The sequence below is a fragment of the Aphelocoma coerulescens genome, chromosome 2, assembly GCF_041296385.1.
Source record: "Aphelocoma coerulescens isolate FSJ_1873_10779 chromosome 2, UR_Acoe_1.0, whole genome shotgun sequence".
NCBI lineage: Eukaryota > Metazoa > Chordata > Aves > Passeriformes > Corvidae > Aphelocoma > Aphelocoma coerulescens.
Genome location: NC_091015.1, coordinates 16,504,180 through 16,526,678, shown reverse-complemented (window position 1 = coordinate 16,526,678; position 22,499 = coordinate 16,504,180). Strand labels below are relative to the sequence as shown.

Genomic DNA, 22,499 nt, shown 5'->3' with positions numbered 1-22,499 from the left:
CGCGGGAGGCGCCGGCTGTGGCGGAGCTCGCCGGCCAACGCCCGGCCCGTCCTGCGCCGCGCTCAGAACGTGCCCGTGGCTCTCCACCACGCCTTTGGGCTGGCTGACCGCTGCTCAGGTGGTCATCTAGGTGTCCTGTTTGGCACTAGGTCGTAACTTGCAGGGAGCAGGTACTGTTCCCTCATTCCCATGGGAGGCTTGAAGGTGTAGGAGTTCAGCAGAGCTTGGTGTTGAAAGGAACGGGGGACTTGTCTTTACAAACAAGCTGTGGGCCTGCTGGAAGATAAAACTAGTACTGAGAGATAAAAGAAACAATGGGAATGATTCCATTGATTGATGTATGGAAAGAAATTTGTCTTTACAAATAAACTATAGGTCTGCTGATAAATGAAATTGGATATTGAGAGATGAAAGAAACAATGGGAAGAAACATAAGTTCTGTAAGAATTAAAATTAAGGGGGGGGCTTATACATTAGAAGGGAGTCTTAGGTATTAGGTGTTTTGGGAAGTCTGTACCTCTCGAGTACCTCAGCCAATGGGGAAAGAGGGAAATGCGGTCGGGAAATTAGGATAAATAGGAGGTTGTGCCCTCCAAAAATTTGAGAGACCCCATGGGAAATGCCCCATGGCGTCTCCCTCTATTCAAATAAAGTAATAGGACTCCTCTGTCTCCTTTTTGGACATAAACCTCTGGTGTTTGTGGATTAATTTTCCTGACAGTGTGAGACATAAGGAACTGGAAGATAATATTTATTTAGAAAGAAACAATTGACTTTGGGCCTACATTATCATTTTCTCATATGCTTCACTCACATCTAAGTTCAAGAAACATTGGACAACATCCTGGGGCACATGGTGTGACTGTTGTGGTGTCCTGTGCAGGTACAGGAGTTGGACTCTATGATTCTGATGGGTCCCTTCCAACTCAAGAATATTTGATATTTCTATAATTTTCTCACACTTGCACACTTGATAGGTCCAAGACCTGTGTGCAAATGGTACCTCCGGGAGGGCTTGTGTGCCACAGAACACGCCCTGTCCAGTTATCACTGTTGCTGTTCATCCCTTACTGTCTCTTGGCATTCTCTGGGTTGGTGATGGCAAACTGCTCCCTGGGTGGGTCATTACTGATCAGGAGTTATATTAATGTAATCTGTTGCTTCCCACCAATTCTTGATTACTTCATCTGCTATTTATCTTAGGCAGGGTTGTTTTGCAATTGGTTTCCTTATTTTGGGTATCTCCATGGCTACATTCTGCCTCCCTCTTGTGACAGCAGGGGCAGGGATGGCATTTACAATTTACTCTGACCTAGCTGCCATCCTCCTGTTCCCAGAGCACAGGCCTTCTGCTCTGTTTACACTGCACAGCCCTCAGTGTTTACCAGTTTTACTGCTCTCAGCTGTGTTCTAGGTCACTTTTTTAACCCTTGCCTTGCTGCTTTTATGTTGCTTTCACATACACATTGCATTCACACCGATTTTAATTGTTCTGTTGCAGCCTGTGCACCAGCAAAGAGCTGTCGCTGCAGAGGTCAGTGCAGAACAGTGGCTCTCCTTTCACACAGCAGATGAGTCATTAGGCCCTTGTTTTGCTCCGAGATACATCACTTATAATCTGACCCTGCTCAGAGACGACGCCTTGCTTGTATGTGTGACAGAGAGCTGCTGTCCCACAGATCCCAGCAATACCTGCAATATAATGAGAAAATGTAGAAAGCATGTTTTAAATTAGCTTTGAAATGGTATTAAATACAATGTATCATTGTCTGTGTTTGTCATTTAACTCTGCAATGTTAGTTTAGGTGTGTCTCACCGGGTGCAATGCCAGCAGAAAAACCCAGCTGAGAGAAGGGGGGGTTGCTTCTTCTGCTGGCATCCTGTGCAGACATCAGGTTATGCCAGCAATGTGAGTGCATCAGGAGCGTGTACTCCACTACAGCCTGAGCTCATTGGAGAGAGGGTAATGCCTTCTCTCCCTTCCCTCGAGGCAGCATGAGCCGTTGTACAGCTACGTGGAAAACTGCTTCATGGGGTGGATCCAGGTAAATGGTCATCACCTTTCAGGTTTTTTTGCTGTTGTCAGGTTAGGTTTCTGCCAAATCAGCAAGCTGAGCTACATGACTTTGATCACAAGAGTGCTAGTGGAAAACAGAAGAGATGTACACAAAGGCAGGGGGAGGCAGCACTGGGGCTGCACTCATCCAGAGCAGTGTAAGTTGGTGTGGGGTAGCACTTTCAGAGAAGAGCAGTGGTCAGGTGAAAGAAAGAAAACACTAATAAACCCCCAAGATAACTGGCTTTACGAAGTCCAGATAAATGACATCTGTAGCCCTTCCCTTATCCACTGATATAGTTACTCCATCATAAGAGGCCACTAGGTTGGTCAGAGAGGATTTTTCGCTGGTGAAGCTGTGCTGGCTGTCTCAAAGGACCTCCCCATCATCCACTGCTTTAGAAACATCATACACTTGGCTAATCTTTTAAGGAAGAGCAAAGACAATCCCAAGACAAACGGGCTGTCTGGATAAGAGCCACCAGGAGTGGTCAGGACTGAGCAGTGACTGAGGAAAGGAAATTCTGGCAGTGGAAGACCCTGACCACCAACTCACTGACCACCTACTCAAAACGGACCCCAGACTTAAATGGAAGGAAGAACTGCACCTGGAGACTGAATAGCATGAGAAGCGGGATCTATAGCTACCAAATAAGGGGTTGAACTAATTAACCTAGACTTATGTGATTTGTAACCAATGAATGCTGATGCCTTTGTTAAAATGTATAGTGTCAAGTTTTCATGATTGGTGAGCCAGCCTTTCGTGGGTTACCACCTATGTCCCTACTTTGTGCAAACTAGAATAAAAGTTGTTAATACTTCGCCTGGGTGTGTGAAGTGGCGCTGCGCGCCGGTTAACGAGCCCGCGTTCGGGACAACACCCGGGGGCGATGACCCCGAGCAGGGGCAGGTCCCTCTGGCAGCTGCACCGCCCCGGGGTGAGAGCGGGTGCCCCGCTGGGCCCTGCCCGCCCCGCTGGGCCCTACCCGCCCCGCTGGGCCCTGCCCGCCCCGCTGGGCCCTGCCCGCGCACCCCCGGCCGCGCCCGCTCCCCTCTTCCGCCTGCGCCTCGAGGCGGCGGCTGCGCGGGGCGGCGGCGGCCCGGAAGCTCTTTCAGCTCCCGCCGCTTCCGGGGCGGCTCGGCCCGGTCAGCGCGGCCGCGGGGCGGACATTTCCCGGAGCGGAGCCTCGGGGCCTCCTCAGCCGCCGGCGGCCACAGCGGGCGGGCTCCTCTGGCTGGGCTGGGAGGCGGTAGAGGCGCCTGTGGCCGCCGCCGGCCCCGCCGGGAGGATGTTTTCCTTTTCCACCGTGCAACCCCAGGTGAGGGGATGGCGGGACGCCCCGGCCCGGTGCGGTGCGCGGTTCGCCGCGCCCCGGGCCTGCTCTCCCGCGGGGGCTCGCTTCGTGTCCGGGCGGAGGCGCTCGGAGGGCCCGGGGGTTGTGGCCCGCGGCGGGAGGAGCCGACATCCCGCCTGCCACGTTCCTGGGGCTTTGGGCGTGAGCGGGGCCGCAGCGGGGAGAGGATCGGGTGGGGGCCATGGCGGCCTGGGTTCCGTATCGAGGAAAAAAAGTGCTTACATGGAGGAGAGAGGAAGGTACAATAAAATCTTATAAAGAGTAAAAGCAGTCTGAAATGACGAAATAACCATAGATGGCGTTTCTTAGTATCTGTTTTTGTAGTAAAAGCAAGGGGTGGTGATGTGTGTTACTAAACTGCTGTTAATTTTAACGGGGTGTTGTGAAAGCCAAAAGGAAGTGAGTTAGAAGCGTTAGGGGAGGGAAAGCTGTCGGTAATTTGTTGTATAGAACAGTCCGAAAGCAATCGGGAAGACATCGTTAATTAGACAGTGAGTTTGATGGGACTGGTGAGTTTTATGGACTTTGATCGTAACCAGTGGTTTTGGTTTTATTTTTAAGTTTTGTATCAGTATGTGATAGTCTTATTCCACAACGCAATTTGATTGTTCTTTTCATATGTGGAGAATGTATTTATGGCTTTCATTAGAGTAGTCAAATGGAAGAATTTGTATGTTCCTAGGAATGCGTCATTTCACCAGAGCGCTAAATGCAGATGGAAAGTCTGGTTAGTGGTTGAGGTGTTGGCTTTGACCTCTAGAGGCTTTATGGTTTTACCACAAACTCTGAGTCTAATTATAACTTTAGACAATTAATTATGAGGCAGTTTTCATGTCTCCCAGCATTGTGTCTTTTGATTGTCTGTCTAGTCAACACAGAGATGGTAGTCCTTTCAGAAGGACATTCAAAGACGTACCCAATTAAGCTTCAATCAGGTATTGCAATCAGGGATCATTCCAGCAGCCAGTTATGTTTCAGCTCCTTCCTAGTGATGTGTACTGAGAATGAGGAGTTTCAGAGCTGCTGGAGTTATTTGTACCTTGTATTCACAAGAGATGTAGTCATGTTAAGAGGAGGAGCCCTGATACGTGGTGCACCTGGGCTTCTGTACTGATTCATGAGGTGGAGTTGGCTGAATGCTGCTGAACTGCAGATTTGACTGTGTGCTTTGCATAGTTACGTTTTGATCCTTAAGTTGAAAGTGGGTTCCCAAGGAAAAAAACTTAAAGGCAAAATTTGGGAATAGCTTTTAATAATGCAGGAAAAAGTATAGATAATTCAAGTTATAAAAGTATTGCTTTACAGATGAAAATATGAGTTTCTAATCTGTCATACATCCTTAAACTTCTTTTTTTTTCTCCTTAAAAAGAGGTATCAGCTAACACTGTGGTGTTGAAGTCATGTAGTTTATAGTTAAGACCTCAGTTAAAAGGCAGTGTACAAGATACGCAGTTGCAAGTCAGAATTTGGAATAGAAGTACGTTTAAATAATTTAAACAAGCTTAAGTCTTTATCTGTTTTTTTTTTTTTTCCAGGCTACTGTTCCTCTGAGTCACCTAATCAATGCCTTTCATTCACCAAAAAGCTCCACAACGTCTGCCAGCAAAGCATCCATAAAGCCTGTTCAAAGGGACACCTCCCCAGAGCATGATCCTCAGAAGAGTGAGGTACTAAAAACCTTTTCAAGAAGTGATGCTTTGGGTTTAACTAACTTAGATCTGAATAATATCAGTGGGAGTGACTGTAATATTCTACTGGTCTATAAAATAATGTAATGGGACTAAACAAAACAGGATTTTTTTTTCAATGCATTTTTTACAAGCTTTGTAACTAAGCACGTTTTTGGGAGGAAAATCATGGAATCTCTCAATAACTGCAGAACACTGGAAATCAGCATGGGTTGTACTACTCATCACTGTGTTGTGATTCCATTGTTGGGTTTTTGTGGGGGTTTTTTGTTTGGTTGGTTTGTTGGTTTTTTTTTTAATCTATATTTGCTTTTGGTGCTGCTGGGATTTTTTTTCCCTAAAGTAATCTTACGTAAAGTAATCTTTCCCCAAGGTAATCTTACATAAATTTTGAACATTTATATCTATTTTTCAGTCTGTGCTTAAAAATTTAAGAGATCTGGGTTTGTCTGATTTGAAAGCTAACCAGTTCAGAGAGTTGGTGAACAGGCTGCTTCCTGGCTACTGTACAGAAAGCAAAGTCTCCTCGCAATGGCACACATCACACATCTCTGCTCAGTCCTTCTTTGAAAATAAGCATGGTATGTTTAAGTGAAGTGTTTATGAGAGTTGGTGAGAGTTAAATTGTAAAGGTGAATACAGTTATTCTTTAGTTTAATCTCTTGTGCTGTAGATAATTTGTAGTTAAATGTATTTAATAAAAATAGTATTGATATATTTTTTTGTATATATATTGTCTCTAGAGTGGTGCTTTTGAAACTCAGGAAATTTAGAAAATTCAGTAAATTGTTTCTTCAGATTTTGAGTTGGTTGCTGTTAAACTTTTCTGAACTCAGCTGTAGTACAAGTGCATTTCTCTTAATGATGAGCCTGAGCTGTGAATTTTTCCACCAGTTCGTTTCACCAAGACATTAGATTTTGCTAATCTACTTATGTCATAGACATCTCTGGTTTACATTGTTATTAATTTTTTGCTTGAAGCAATGTTACACAAAGATTCTAATTAGAAAGGAGTTCAAGGTGGCAAACTGTTAACAGTCCATGTAGAGTGTTTCATTGCTGAAATAGACAAGTGTGGTTCCTTGCAGGTAAAGCTGTTTTGTTGGAATTAGTCTAAAATGCAGGAAGTAAGACCATTGTAAATGCTTAAGAATGTATTAGAAAAATAACTATATAGCTGGCATTTGAGATACTGCCTATATAGTATTGCAGTAGAGAGAAAGAGTATTAAGAATAATATTGCAGGGCTTCTATTAAAGAAAAAATATTAAATTGCATTGTGTTGTGAGGTACAAAAAAAAACCCCTCAGTGACAGTTACCTGAAGGTGAACAAAATAGTTGGAAATGCTTCAAAGCTTTGATAGATGTTCTGGTAATTTGTTTAATTAAAGATGCCTGGAGGACTGTAATAAAATAGAATTAATATTTAAGAAAATAAAAAACCAAACTGTGCAAGAAGTAATATTGAGTTGCCGTTTAAGATAAGGGTGTATTTACACTTCGTTGTATCTTTTTGCAGGTTTTGTGGATGTTTTCAGTGCTTTACGCTCATCTTGTTTGTACAGACAACATCCTAATCCCCTCCAAAATTTTTGTTCAGATGTTCGGTGTTGGCCAGGTATAAAGCAATAAACTACACTGGTTTTAGTCACTATAGTATTTTTCTATTCTGGAAAAGTATTTTTGCATTTGTTGTAGAGGTGTCACTTGGGAAATACCAGTAAGCTTCCAGGAGAAACTGATGTCGATATTAACACTTCAAAACATGAAGTTATTTTTGCATCCGAATAGTATGTTTCCAGAATTTAGTAAACACCATGTTGTTCCAAGATGTCAGTATTTGTGGATCATATTCTTGAAAGACCATAGATGAACTGACTGTTTTTGAATCAATAAATATGTTGAATTCAGTACTCATCCAGTTGAATTTTCTGAGGGGTTTGGTGACTGACAGCATTAGGGAAAACATAATCAAGAGTTCAGGAAGTTCGTGTACTGTCCTCAGTTCAGTTCTTCTAATGCTACATCTGGGTATATCTATGTTTGTATCCTGTGCTGAAGAGAAACGCTGACAACATGGAGATAGCCCAGTGATGGGTCACAAGGAAGGGTGCAGATTTTTAAGCATTTAATGTAGGGGGGAGGCTGAAGGATCTGAGGTTTTAGTTAGGAGAATAGAAGGCAAGGAGTGATCCAATTGCTGTTAAACCTTTATCAGTTCCCCTTTTCACATACACTTCAAAGAAGAGGCAACTATTCCAAGTAAAAGCATGTAAAATTTCTTTGAAAATTTTCAAAACAAGAATGGCTAAGTTCTGAAATAGATTGTCTAGAGAAATTTGGTTATCTTAATCCTTGGAGATATTCAAAACTGAGCTGGACAAGGTCCAGAGCTACCTGATCAAATGTTAGACCTTTTTTGAACAGGGCTCAAAGGTCAGCTCCAGAAGTTCCTTTTATCCAGTGCTGTTACGGAACAACAAAACACTTAGTGAAGGCAATATAATTGACTGGGATTGGTGTTTATTTTAAAACACAGTAGTGAAAGAAGATAAATATTCTTAGCTGGTGGTAAGATGTCCATCACAAGGTTTCTGATGCTGTAGGAGATGATTTAAGAGTGCTATAAACTCACTGGGATTAAGTGGTCTCATTTCTTTTGTCAATTTCAAAGGTAACAGCACACTGAAGCCATTCCAGATCTCCTCAGAGCACCTTATCAGCAGAGCTTTTAGACAAAGCATTATTCCCATCCTTCTGGATTTGCTTCTGAATGTTTAATGTTTGTCAGCCTGCCTGGGTTTAATTGTCTGAATGTCTCCTGTTCCCCGAGTTGGTCAATTAGCTATAATTTATAGCATGAACTCCTGATTATTTTAACATAAAATTTAATGTGAAACAGAAGTTTGCTTGCAAGGTCAGACTACAAATAGGGTTTGTGATCACATAACTATCCATTTACAGTACAGTGGATATGTTGGGAAGATTATATTCCATATTCTTTCATATAATAGTTTCTGAAATTTCTTAAGGCTTTTTTTTTGTAGTGGTAGTAATTATTAGTTTTTAACTGTTGTTTATTTTTACTGCTTAAAGTTTACATACAGTCACGGAACTTTAAGACTTTGAGATCAAGAGCAAGACGTCTGCAGTCAACATCTGATCAATTCACAGAACCAAAAAGTTCACTTTCTTCAATTTTGAAGGTAAATACAAAGTACGGTTATGGAGTTGTTTTGGGCTTACTCAGACCATCTCTTTCTCTTGAATGAACCTTCAGAATTTACCAGGGGTGTTTTCTTTCACTAGCATGAAAAAAATCTCCTAATTTTGAAACTTGAGCTAATGGCAATGTATTGTTTTTTCTTATTAATACATATATTTGCTTCATATATCACCAGTAATAAGATTATTTGAATTTTTAGGAGAGCAGTTTCAGCATATAACTATGGTTGTAAGTCTAGAAATTAAATTCTTTATACTCTTATTTCTGTGACTTTGAAACTAAAAATAGCTTCAAGTCAAAGGATTTTTTTTTTAAAAACAGAAATACATCTAGTTTAACATACAAGAGTGTGTGTTTTCAAGTCAGCAGATAACTATCCAAGTTTGGGGTGGAAAAGCACTAATGAAACCAATTTAACCTGGGTACTCTTTGCTTCTAATTGCTTGTACAGAAGTCAGGCCAATTATGATTTCTGATTTAACTGTGTGTGTAAATTACCTTTTAACTCTTCATCTAGGCATATGTAGTTTATTTAATCTGTGGACTAGGTGTACTGTGGATGAAGATAAACCAGAGCTAGCTGCATGCAGGGCTTCTCTTAAATTTGATAGGGCATATGAGATGTATTTACTTAAGCTCCATCAAAACTATACTTGCAAAGGTATTTTGCAATTGGAAATAAAGCAAAAAGCTTAAGCTAGTAAATCCCACTGAATCCAGTGAATAAAGCTGGCTGTGTACAGATCTGTCTTAGGCTGTGTTTTCAGTTTGGAACTGGGATCCAGGAGGGCTCCAAAGCTGATTGGCTCAGCAAAAATGGGAGTGCCCCTGCTCAAACCATTGGGATTCCACACTCAGGCTGCTGGCCTGTACCATCTAACTAACCCAATAGCACATGAATTATATGGTGTTGTAATTTTAATTTTTTCCTATCGCCCATGTTAGCCAGGTGGTAAGTTAACTGTTTATCCAAACTTGGTGTATACTAACACTGCTATGTAAAATATTGCAGGGTTTTATCCTGAGAAAGCGACGAATTGACGTTGAAAACCTAGACACACTAATGAAAACAAAAAATATCCCAGAGGCACACCAGGATGCTTTTAAAACTGGTTTTGCAGAAGGTTTTTTGAAAGCACAGGTATTCCTGCAAAAAACACTTGGTAAGTTGTTTTACTTTACATATCTTGTCTTTGCAATCAGAAAGTAGTTTATTTTAGCCCATGTTAAATATGTTTTTGTTTTCTTTTACAGATTCCTTAAGAAGATCACGTTTGCTTTCTTTCTTTCTCTTCGTTCTTTGTTTTTATCTTGCTATATATTCATCATTTTTACCTGGGAAAGGTTCCTTTTCTGATGCTGGTTAGTTAACTTTTTTTTTCCACACTGTTTCACTCGTGTTGTTTCTTCCAGTAGGCTTAGCATAAATTAAATATGTTTTGACATTATGATTGGTTTTCATTAGTACACTGAAAAGTTATCCTAAGAATTATTTGCTGCTTCTGGCTACAGCCTTTCAGATGACAGTGTGACAAAATGTTTATGAAGACAAAAATGTTCTCTGTCAGTATAATTATTTTATTTCTTTTGGTGAAACAGTTACATAGAACCAGAGAAATCAGACTGGTCACCAGTTACGTATTTGTCTTTCAGTTTAGATGATGTTTTACCTAGATCGGCTGTAGGCAAGATGGCTTGATTTTTCAGTTTGTAATCCCAGCCTAGTTTATAGCAATTGGGAACTTGGATTGCCAAATTGCCATCTTGAGAAATCTGTTGGAAATAATGGAACAATCAAAAGGCTGAGCTAATGTAACTGGAGATACTCAGCTTGATGCTAAGTTACCACCTGGGTCTCAAGAACGTTAGGATATGTGCAGAAACACTGAGGGAGAAGTTCTGGCTTTGTGTACATGCTTCTGGATCAAGAGCTTTCTGTACTACACGTGTCTAAAAGGCATATCACTGAATTGATTGCAAATATTTTAAAGATTTTTTTTTGAAACGTAGATCTTATTCCTGGTGGACACTTGTAAATGAACACATGCCCTTTCAAAAGGGCAGGTGTAAGGTCAGTGTCTTACCGGCATGCGTTCAGGTGCAGCACTCGGAATGAAATGACGTTGTGTATAAATTTGTTGTTCGTCGTCTGCTGTTTGCTCTTAGTACGCTTTCGAACATCAAGTATCTTTGATGCAGCAGTTGATCCAATCCAGTTGAAAAATGTCACCTTCGAACATGTTAAAGGGGTAAGATCAAAAGTAAAATGTGTGCAAGTTCTTGTTTTAACTAAGTTTTAACTGAGTCTGATGTTTAACTGATCATTTTGAGTCTGATGTTTAACTAATGTCTTACTCTGTTCAGGAGATTTCTTTGTATGAACTGAATCTTTATATGCATTGGCCACTCCAAGATGAAGGAAGGTTTTAACCACTCTTTTTTTACTTTGTTTTTGTGGCATTTAATACCTTTTAACAGGTGCACTCTCCACTTGTTGAATAACAGTTTTAAAGGCAAGAATAGCAAATGGCAGGCCAAATATCAGTGTTAATCTACCTTTTGCAGAAGTTAATTAGTACAAAAAGATAATAATGCCATTTGATCATTTCTCTCTTAGTACCATCTCTTTCAGGTGATGTTACTAGGATAGGAGATCTGGAGATTCCCAGAAAGAAGTGGGCATGTCACTGCTGATGGGATACCTCTTTTTTTTCTGTTCAGCTGTTCTTTGACTGTTAGTGGCAAAATGAGGACCTCCCCCTTTCCTTCCCTTTGGACAAACAGATAGAATTAATCTCTTTATAATTAATAGTACTAATATCTTGATGTATTACAGCTGGTGATGGGGCATACCCCACATAGAACTTTTGACTTTGTATTTATTTCTTTGGTCAGATCTGGTCTTGAACTGTTTGGTTGTTCCTTCACTAAGTTTTATGCTTACTTAGTCCTGCAAACTTTTTAAGGATAGGTTGAATTAAATATTGGTATCCACAGAAGGTCTGTGGTACACTTTTATCTTTTTCTGTCTGTATTTTTGATCAATACACAATTAGGGACTTAATTGCTAATACAAAACTTACCTACGAAAACATGCAGTATTTTATAAATGCTTAGTTATATTTGTGGCATGTTTTTCATGTATAGGTTGAAGAAGCTAAACAGGAATTGCAAGAAGTTGTGGAATTTCTGAAAAACCCACACAAATTTACTGTATTAGGAGGTAAACTTCCAAAAGGTAAGAATCATTGCTCAGCAGAAATGAAAATCCTGTGTAGCCATGGCTATGAGGCATGTTCTGTCCTGAAAGACTACTTTACAGCCTAGTTTCGTACTATTTTTTCATATATTATGCAAATGAAAATTTGGGGGTTACACAAAATTTACTGTGTCCTTTTTTAGTTATTGAACTAATAAACAGTAGTACTTTTTCCTGTAAAGCAGAGGGGTTTATTAACCTTTATTTCTTCCTTATGGCTTTTAGCACCTTTAGTGCTTGCTAACTGCTTTAGATAGTTCAGAAACAAATATTTTCATGTAAAAAGATGATTAAGATCATAATGAAAGTCCACATGAATCTGAAATGCATCGACCTGATAAATCTGTTCCCTGTTAGTGCTCTACACTGTTTAAAGACAATTACTTGGTATTGGAAGCCGCGCGGGACGAGGAGCCCGGATTCCCGGCGGGGAGAGCGAGAAAGAGAATCCAAAACCAATATGGTTGATAAATGAACTCCATTTATTAGCAGTCTAAAGGCACTTATACAGTATACCAGCTTGTTAGCTCCTAAGTGGCTTAAAGCTTATCAAGACACATTTCTATTTCTACATAATTGGACCTACATTGGCAAGTTTCCACAGTCTTGTTATGATCAAAAGAATTTTGTGCTCACCTCCCTTGTTTCACTCCCAGACAGCACAGCTGCAAGTTCTTTACTCCCTGTTTTTTCTCAGGCTGATTGTTTACGTTCACACAGGGACTTTCCCATGGAAAGTCTCTCTCACACACACAAGCCTAAAAACTTCCAGCCCTATTGCTTGCACAGTTCTTTTATTGATCCCAATAATTCTATTCCCCAACAACTTGGAAGGATTTAATTTAAAAAAAAAGGTTCCACAGAAATAGCCAGGAAAACGTCAGTTTGAAGGAAACACTGTTGTAGATTCAGGTGCTTAAGTTAACAGTAAATTTGCAAAATACTTCAGGCTTCTGTTTTGATGGTCTTACAAGTCTTTGTTGTTTCTTAAATACGGATTGGATTGTATCTAGATCTGTTACACGAAGCTCCTTCACACTGGCAGTAATGAGCAGTACCTGAAATGGGATCTTAACAGCTTTTTGGAGCCAAGTGTACCTGATTTGATTTCTTCTAATGCGTGGAAGAACCTAGTCATATAATAAGACTGTGTGGATTTGGTGGTTTTGTTGGGTTTGGTTTTTTTTTTTCTGTCTTTTAGGTATTCTGTTAGTTGGACCACCTGGCACTGGCAAGACCCTTCTTGCACGGGCTGTGGCTGGTGAAGCTGACGTTCCGTTTTATTACGCATCCGGGTCAGAGTTCGATGAGATGTTTGTTGGTGTGGGAGCCAGTCGCATCCGAAGCCTGTTCAGTAAGTGAAGTATTTGTGGGTTTGAAATCTTTTCATGTGCAAGATTAAGTATTCAGCGTTGTTTACATGGCCTGATTAGTTACAATTCTGGTTACTTATACGCTATTAAGTAATAGCGTATAAGGCTAATAAATAAAGCTTAAATTGTGTAGGTAAATGTCACAATTCTGTGTGCATCAGTTACTTGTAGAATCTTCCTAACCATCACATGAAATTAGGGCAAAACTTACAACTGATGTTAAAACAGAGAAAAGTAGTAATTTAATTAGAAATGTAATGTTCTATTAACTAAATTGAATATTTGAGGTTGTAATTTATTTAGTCACACATAAATTGTTGTAAATTTGAATTGTAAATTTAAAAAATTGTGTTAACCTTCTCAATTACTGGCCTCATTTTTAGATTTTTTTTTTAGTCTGAATGAGAGCTTTATGGCATCATAGCATAGCAGTAAGCTGAGATTTCCTTTCTCACACCTACCAACAGGCTCAGAATAAAGGGCATTATAACGAAACTTTCAAAATGAATGCCTAGATTTATAACTTTCACAGAAGAAGCTTCCTATTTTAAGTGTGAAAATATTATTGGGGAGGAGAAAATCCAGCTTCCCTCTTAAATGGAAGATTGATAGTGTGAAATATATACAATGTACAAAGTAGTTTGCATTTGTAGAAAAAATGTGACTTGCTTCACATGGATGGGATGCAAAATGTAAGGCATGTAGTACCTTAAAAATGCATTTCCTTCTGTTGACTGCCAAAGTGTAGACACCTGACTTGTACATTAATATTAGTGTTACAGATATATCTGGCTGGGTGAGATGAGTTGCGTCCTGGTATGCATGTACCAACTGATGGTCTTCATGTTTATTACTGCATTTTTGTGGTTTTAATACCTGTAAACTTGAGTGTGAGCACTTCACTGTAAAAGAACAAGTTCTATTAAAATAAGTTAGTGATGAGACCCATCACATTTCATATTGTTTTTATTTAATAGGCAAATACTCTCTATCCAAGCCTGTAAAATAAACTCTTGTAGGGAGTTCGTACAAAATACAAGAGTTTCTAAGTTTATTTTACTAGTGATTTCTTGCAGCATGATAAAAATAGGCTGATAAGGAGATATGTATTTGAAATGATAGATACAGAAAATACAGAGAGATACAGAATACGGAGAGATACAGAGAATCAAGATTCTATTTCCTATTTTTTTAGGCTAAAAGCAGGGACAGTTTTGGTGATGTCTAATAGAACACTTTATAATCCAAGAATAATAGAAACAGTAGAGTCCTAAACTACATGATATACTGTCTGTTCCTTTGTGTGGTTCAAGGCTCCTTCTGCTATTTTCCTTTTGTCAGGGGAAGCAAAAGCAAATGCACCTTGTGTCATATTCATTGATGAACTGGACTCTGTTGGTGGGAAGAGAATTGAATCTCCAATGCACCCCTATTCAAGACAGACCATTAATCAACTCCTTGCTGAAATGGATGGGTAAATATATGGATTCTGAGGGCACAGAAGGTGCTTGACTGACTGGTATTTTGGATATGTGGGTGAACTTTTTCTTCTTGACAGCTTTGAAGTTTTGTGTAATTTTTTTGTAATGCTTTTAAGGATATATATTCAATATGTTTTTATAGCTACTTTGTAGTGCTGACAAGAGTAGCATTAATGGCCTTGTTGGAAAGAATATAGAAGCTTCTGAGTTGTAGTTGCACAGAAGCTGCAGTTATTTCAAATAATTTCTCAATTTTTTTAGCCTGGTTATATATCTAAAGGAAGAAGTTTTACACTGATATTAGAGCATGTTTTTAACCAGTTGCTGGGTTAGCATGGTCATTCTTGGATCACATGTCATGTGAAACCATGTTTTTGATGGGCCAGTGAGGTCAGTAGCAGTAGTTATTGACAAAATTGTAATTTCTGTGTCCAGAACAAAAATAATTCTCACCTTGTTTTCCACACAGCTTTAAACCAAATGAAGGTGTTGTGATTATTGGTGCAACAAACTTCCCTGAAGCATTAGACAAGTGAGTGTAATGCATTAATTGTTTTACAGACCATGTAGTAAAAAACACCTGCAACAAAACCAAAGTTGCCTGTGATAGTCTTCTAGTATTAGTGTGTCATAGCTGGAGTTTTCCCTCTTAAAAAGGATGTGTATTGACCAGTTTTTGGCATTTAATAGGTTGCAGAGTTAAATATGGAGAAATAATTAATATGTTTCTAAGCATTTAAAATTTCTGGAAGTTTTTCAGCAAATTGCTAAAGCTGCATCCCTTGTTCACAAAGCAAAATGTTCAAATGCAAAAAGTCTTTTAAAATGAGTTGGCAATAAATAGCTTTCATCTGTCTTTTTGTAAGTAGGTAAGAAAAATATATTCTTTGCGTATGTTCATGAGACATAATCTATGTAGATATCTATAGGAATAGCAATGGATTTTTGTCCTTTGATATACATTAATTAATTTACTGCAGCATTTTTGAGTCAGTGTACTAAATTGTCATTTCTTTTAGTGCTCTAATACGTCCTGGTCGCTTTGATATGCAAGTTACTGTTCCCAAGCCTGATGTAAGAGGTCGTACGGAAATTCTGAAGTGGTACCTTAACAAAATCAAGTATGACCCATGTAAGTAAATATTTTACTGTACTATTTTTTTATGTAACAGTTTCTGTACTGGATCAGCCCCTGTCATATTAGTCCTTTATTCCATCAGCACATGTGGCTTTATTGTGTTAAGAGAACAAAAAAATTGTCTAGTATCTCGTGTTTTCCTCTGGTTGCTAAGAGTTCATAGTGTCTTGAGAATAAGCTCAATTTCTTTTAAAATTGATTTTTTTTTGTTTAATGCATAATTTTCAATAGAATATGATTCTTGCTTAAAATTTCAGGAGCCATATGGACTCTAATAAATAAAAGGGTTTTGTTTTGGTTTTTTTTCTCCCCCTACAGCTGTTGATCCGGAAATAATTGCACGAGGCACAGTAGGATTTTCTGGAGCAGAGCTTGAAAATCTTGTAAATCAAGCTGCCTTAAAGGCAGCTGTTGATGGAAAAGAGATGGTAACCATGAAAGAACTAGAATTCTCCAAGGACAAAATTCTAATGGGTAGGATTTTATACAAAAGACATACATGTATATTGTAATACACGCATAGTGTGTATTATAAGTATGTTATATTACCTCACACAGAGGTTTTCTTTCTTGTGTGATGACTTTTACAGGGAAATAGAGAAGTTTTTATGCTGTTGTTTTTTGGATTGCTGGGCTGTGGCTTGTTTTTGTTTGTTTTTTTTCTCTTTGTTTTTTTATTGTGGTGGGGTTTTTTTTTGGGGGGGGGGGGGTGGTTTGTTTGGTTTTTTTTAACTAATAAAGTTTCCTATTAGTTATTTTTGAGTAGAACTGTTTGAGACCAGAAAGTTGTAAAATCTAGTGTGGAATACATTCTTTAAAATTTGATACTATTTTTAAAGTTAAAAATGCTGCATGTTATACTTCAGCCTAGAGGGAGAGACAGGCTTGACTTCTTATCCTTCCCCTCCTATGATCAGAAGCCTGGACTTCTGTTTAACTTCTCATAAGGTAGCACAAAGCTTAACTGTCTCAGGCATAACCACTATAAATCTGGTCTGTTCATGCTTGAGAGAAGAAATGACATTTTCTCAAGATACTTAGACTGCATTTTAAATCTATTCCTTTAAAAGCAGCTTGTCTGTAGAATATGTTTGGGTCCATTTTTAGACATTAAAATCTGACTTGTAAACGTTTTGCACTTAGTAAGTGTTAGTTCCCTTTGATGACATGTTCCTCAGCTGCTTTGTGCTCTGAGTGTATGTAATGTGTGGATTGTGGTGGCCAGCTGTACAAAAAGGTTAATTTAATGTTCCTCTTTTTAAGGACCTGAGCGTAGAAGTGTAGAAATTGATGAGAAGAACAAAACCATCACTGCTTACCATGAGTCCGGACATGCCATCATTGCCTATTACACCAAGGATGCGATGCCGATAAACAAGGCCACGATCATGACACGAGGAACAACACTGGGACATGTGAGTATTTCTTTATCCAGCTCTTTTAGTATTTTTAAATTTGACTTAGTTTATTAATATTTCTTTGTTTAGTTTTATTTTTATGTTGGTTTGGTGGTGTAGAGGAATTTGTATTGATGCTATTTGCTGTGATTATGTTAATGAATATTGTAATCTGTTGAAATACTCAGTTTTGAGCAATCTCTCGGAAAACCCATGGTCATCTTTTCTGTGTGTTAGAAAGCTTTCTTCTTTCTTCATTTTGTAATAAGTTAGTGTGCACTAGTATAACAGTTCAGATGTACAAGGAAAGAAATACAAGTAAGTTTGGTTCTGCTGCAGTTAAAATAGCACCCAACAGCAAAATTTTGAAGAACATCCAAAGGACTGTTAAGTAGAAACTCAGCTGTACTTTTAACACAGACATCCTTTGTTAGGTTGTTCTTTGTCCAGTGTGGCTTTTTTAAACTTCATCAGTTACCTGTATTGTTTTTAGCATGGATATCCATAAGTTTTTCTACTTTGCCTTTATCTGCCAAGCATTTGAACAGAATTTGAAATTACTGTCTCTTCCTGTTGAACTTTTTTCAAGTTAATGTGTTTGGTTAATGAAAAAACCATTGGTCTGAATCCCCTGGGCAAGTTGATTTGTACTCAGACCAAGTGCAAGGAATAAGGAGAAATTGATAGAACAGGTTGTGCTGTTTCTTCTGGTAGTAGGTGTAAGTTGCCCACATTGATGTGATGCTCGGGGTCTGAGGAGACTGTTTCAGTGGTTCAGCTGGGCACCTCCAAGCAAACCTGATGAATGCATATACCAGGGGCAGGCCAGAGCATGCAAAGAGTTACATAAAATCTTTATCGGCTTTGGATATAAATAAGAATATTTTTGAGATTACTTCAGTATTTCTTCAGTTTTTGTTACCTGACCACAATTGTGTATCTTACAGGTATCTTTGCTCCCAGAAAATGACAGATGGAGTGAAACTAGATCCCAGTTGCTTGCACAGATGGATGTCTGTATGGGAGGAAGAGTAGCAGAAGAGCTCATATTTGGAAGTGATCACATCACAACAGGTCTGCTGATCGGTAGTTAAAAGAGTTTTTGATCAAGGCTGTGGACTGGCATGTTTAACATGGTTTCAGTAATGTAACTTAGATCTGTTTGCTCTCTAGGTGCTTCCAGTGATTTTGACAATGCTACTAAAATCGCAAAACTGATGGTGACTCGATTTGGAATGAGTGAGAAGGTAGTATCATCAATCCTTTAATATTTATATGGAGCAAAACAAAGTTCTATTCTGTAGCTAAAGCTATTTGTCTTTCAGTGATCTCTGAGATTAAGGTAAGTAGTTTTCACAAAAAGAGTAAGCTTTATGACCTGGTCTGCTATACAGAGCTCAACTAGAAAACCTGTATATTTGACAGTTTTAAAAATTATCTTGCAGGATTTTCACTCCAAAATTGCCTTGAAAGTTACTAATATCTTCAGAAAATAGTTATAATAAAGCCAGATGTTTTGGAATTGAGGATAATTTTGAGTCTGGGAGGGTGAAGGAGGTAACAACAGTGAGTTTTCTAGACTTTCTTTAGAAGCTTCTTTAGTCATGTTTATTGTCCATCAGGTATCAGTAGTCTAGGCATTTTGCTTTGGTTTTTAAGCAAGAAAGCACTTAGTTAGGATCTGTACTGTGACCAATTGAAATGGAATTCTGCAGTAACTACATAGTTGATGAATAGGCTTCTTGTTTTGCTTCTGCTGAAAGCACTTCAGCAGGCATTCGACTCATGATCTTATTTGTTTGCATGCAAAAGCAATAGGTGCTGAAACTCATACAGTGTTTTATGTGTATGACTGCAACAGCAGCAAGATAAAGTTATTTTTGTTGTTGTTTAGCTTGGTGTTATGACCTACACCGATACGGGGAAAGTCAGCCCTGAAACCCAGTCTGCAATTGAACAGGAAGTGAGGACGCTTCTACGGGTAAGAGCCTCTCCCCCTCCACTCTCATACTTCTGAGATAAATTGAACACCTGATTGCTTAATTCATTTAAGTAATGTATACAGGTTAAAATACACAGGTGGATAAAAGCATTCCCAAGTACTTAATGTAGCTGCAACTTTTAATCTCTGCATATCAAAACTTTTTTTTGATTGTCATGCACAAGTAGAGTGAATCAAGTTGGTGGCATTGGACTCTTTAATATACTCTTTAACACTTCTCTTATATTTGGTCAGGATTTGTATTTTGCCTATTCACAGGAAAAGTATGGCTACAAATTGTTTTAGAACAGATGTGAATGTTTTATGTTACTTTCACATTTCATAACTCCCAAGATGAGTATTTTTGTATAAAATCACAGGAATGGCCGTATCAGATCAAGAGTGTTGGCCTTCAGTATCCCTCACAGGGATCAGTGTCAGATACTCAGGAAAATTTGTAACATTTGATAATCACTGACCTTTCTGATCACTGTTCTGGTAATCTGAATTAGTTTGGTACAGGCAGGAGAATTACTTATATTGTAACATTTAAATGATTAACCCTTTTGCTGTAATTGTTGTTGAACTGACGTGGCCTTGTGAGAACTACCAGGATAGAACTAAAAGTTGAAGGTGGCAATGCTGGCATTGTGCATCTCCTTGCAGCAACTGGTGACTTTTAGTAGCTGATAGCTTTCAGCTTTCTAAAACTACATAGTATTTTGAATTTTATAAGTATTAAAAAACGATAGTCTTTGAGGAACAATCTGTAAATGCTGTAGCTTTGCTCATAGTGCAAAAAAACCTATTTTGTTATAAAAATCAGGGAATTTTCCAATCTAGTAAGTCTTTTGTAAGTCATATGTAACAATACTAAGGTTTGTCTCAGGATTTTGTTTTTATGCCTACTTGTGCAAAATGCAAAGGTGGCATAAACTGTTTGGTTTTTTTCATTAATTATGCCAGCTATATTTTAAATCTTTGTGACTCAGGAGCTGTGCTAGCTTTGAAATATAAGGCCCAACTTCAAATGTTTGTCTCAAGCTGTATTTACCTGGAAACAATTTTTGAAGTGGCATCTTACTGTTGTTCTAAAGTCTTAGAATCTCCTTCTACCTGTTCTTAATATTAGGACTCCTATGAGCGAGCGAAGAACATCCTGAAGACTCATGCAAAAGAACACAAGAATTTAGCAGAAGCTTTATTGAAATATGAGACTTTGGATGCCAAAGAAATCCAAATTGTTCTAGAGGGGAAAAAACTAGAAGTAAGATGATAACTTCTGGGATATGTAACTGATAATTTGAAGAATGTACATCTAGCAATGCCGTAGTCTTACGCAGCATAGCCTTTTTTTCTCTTCCTGATGTGTGTATGGCATTAGTGTCACTTTAATGTTAGTCTGTCTCTTGTGAGCTTCTGTTACTCATCTATTTGTTGTGTCTCATGAGAATAAGACACAAAATAAAGCAAGTTCCTCATCCTCTGCTCCCTATACTCTTCGCACAAGAAGTTATTCAGAAGGATAAATCTCAGGGTTGAATTCAGCATTTTGATTCAATCAAATGTGTTGAAGCTGAGAAGAAAAACATGCAGATACACTGGTGTGTGTTGGCAGAGCTTCCTGGGCCGTGCTGCTACATGTGCGTTTGAAGTGATACCCCACAGTATGTGCTCTGGAATGTTTTAAGGAGAGTGACAGACTGAGATGTAAAGCATTAGGATGTCATGTAGCTATTGCTCATGCTCTGTTTGAGGCTAGAGATCACTACTAAAGGCTTTTTATTTAGAAATGTAACAACACATCTCAAAGGATGAACAAGCTACATTGTGGGAGCACCATGCTAGACAAAAATATTAGTGGTCATGTTTCCAGTACTCTTGGGGCTAAAATACACATGTATGGCTGGGAGAGAAATTTTAATGCAAAAACAACAGGCTAAACGTATCTAAGCCTCTTTGGACCATGTTTTGGGTGGAACCATAGCAGGGATAAGAGAAATACCTGTGACCTCTGATGTGCTGCTGACAAGTTTCTTAAAGTTTTTATTACTGCAGTAGACAGATGACAGTGCTTTGATGACAGTGCTTTTACACTGCTGGAGATTCTACAGAACTAGTTTCTATAATACTATGTACAGGCGTTTGATAATCCAACAGATAATCTTTTTGAAGAGGACAACATTGCTCACTGAAGAGTAATTCAGAAAATGTTTGAAGCATGTGTTACTTCAAGTAACATTCCCAGTTCTGTTCTATGGTAGAAGTAGGGAAGTAAAACCTTTTCTTTCAACCTTTACAGAAACCTCGGGAAATTCTAAGAAAACACAAAAAAGGTTTTGAAAACAAGAGCTGTTTCCAATCAAGTGGAAGTGATGGCTAGCAATTATATGCCAGTATTCTTCTGATCTCATGGAACTGGTTTTTAGGAATAACATATTGATCATAATCCTTCTGCACAATCAGTTGTAGCCTTGTGGGATTACAAGCTTCTGTTGCGGAGAGGGCATGTATTAGCATATAAATGTCGAGGGTTAACATACTTGGACATGAAAATAGCTGGGCTGGTGCCAATAAATGTGATTGGAAGCTGGTAGCTACATGTAAAACTAGAAGTAACATAGTATTTTAGAATTTTCTGAGTGTAATGCTTGATTTATAACCTAGTTTTTTTAGTAAGAGCACATGGGGTTTTTTCCCTTTTAAAATGAGATCAACTTTCTTTTTGCCAGTTTTTGTCAGCTTACTATAGTGACATCCCGCTCAGCGTGGGAGTCAAAATGTTATAAAACAGTATAGGAAGTGTCTAGGCTGACTAGTTACAGTTGTACATGTATTTCAGAAATATGCCAACAGAAATATACTGCATATTTGGCATCTGGTTTTGGAGTAATAAAGGTTAATTTTAATTATGCACATTGGTTTTCTGTTTATTCACTGTAAATTGCTATAAAATGTAATACCAAGTTCCCTAGTATGTAAATTGAGGTGTATAAAACATTTAAAATTGTAAATAAATTTAAGAATTATGGCAAAATTGCACTCTCTAAATGAGATTTCTAGGGAATGTTCTCCCTAGAAATTCACACCTATTTTCAATTGCTGCTTCAGTAGTGGGACTTGAAAGGGATCTTTTCCAGCTACATAATGCAAATTTGCATTTAGAAAGAGAAGCAAAAAAAACTTCTCTTGTTTGAAGTTACTAATATCTATACTGAATGATCTTGTTTGGGGGGTAAGTCCTTTGAAGTCCAGCTCATGAGGATGGTAATAGAATACACTGCAACCCAGGAGAGAGGGTGAGAATAATCTCAGTACCTTTAAGTAGGAACAGCCTCCTCCTGCTGAAAATGGGGCAGAGCTAGGTGCTTAGATGGACTGTTTGCTTTCTAAATATGTCTGAAGTGGTCACAAGCAGAGTGACACATAAAATAAGAAATTCAAACTTAGACATAATTCTGAATGTTCCGTGTTCCTGAGGCTGGCATGCCAGAATTCTATCAGCAAGCTTAATACAAAGGAAATACAAACTTCCAGTGAAAGT

At 38.6% G+C, this 22,499-nt stretch overlaps 1 protein-coding gene across 1 annotated transcript; it reads left to right on the top strand.

The window, feature by feature from the left end:
- Positions 1-3,165: 3,165 nt before the first annotated feature.
- YME1L1 (YME1 like 1 ATPase) lies at positions 3,166-21,871 on the top strand. Its single transcript, XM_069006576.1, has 19 exons — positions 3,166-3,375; positions 4,947-5,078; positions 5,515-5,680; positions 6,620-6,718; positions 8,197-8,306; positions 9,339-9,489; positions 9,581-9,688; positions 10,493-10,575; positions 11,474-11,564; positions 12,787-12,939; positions 14,300-14,432; positions 14,909-14,971; positions 15,459-15,571; positions 15,896-16,051; positions 16,841-16,992; positions 17,922-18,048; positions 18,148-18,221; positions 18,869-18,955; positions 20,088-21,871. Exons 1-19 carry the CDS (start codon positions 3,346-3,348, stop codon positions 20,229-20,231), a joined length of 2,172 nt encoding a protein of 723 aa, XP_068862677.1. The 5' UTR covers positions 3,166-3,345; the 3' UTR covers positions 20,232-21,871.
- The last annotated feature ends 628 nt before the right edge of the window (positions 21,872-22,499 follow it).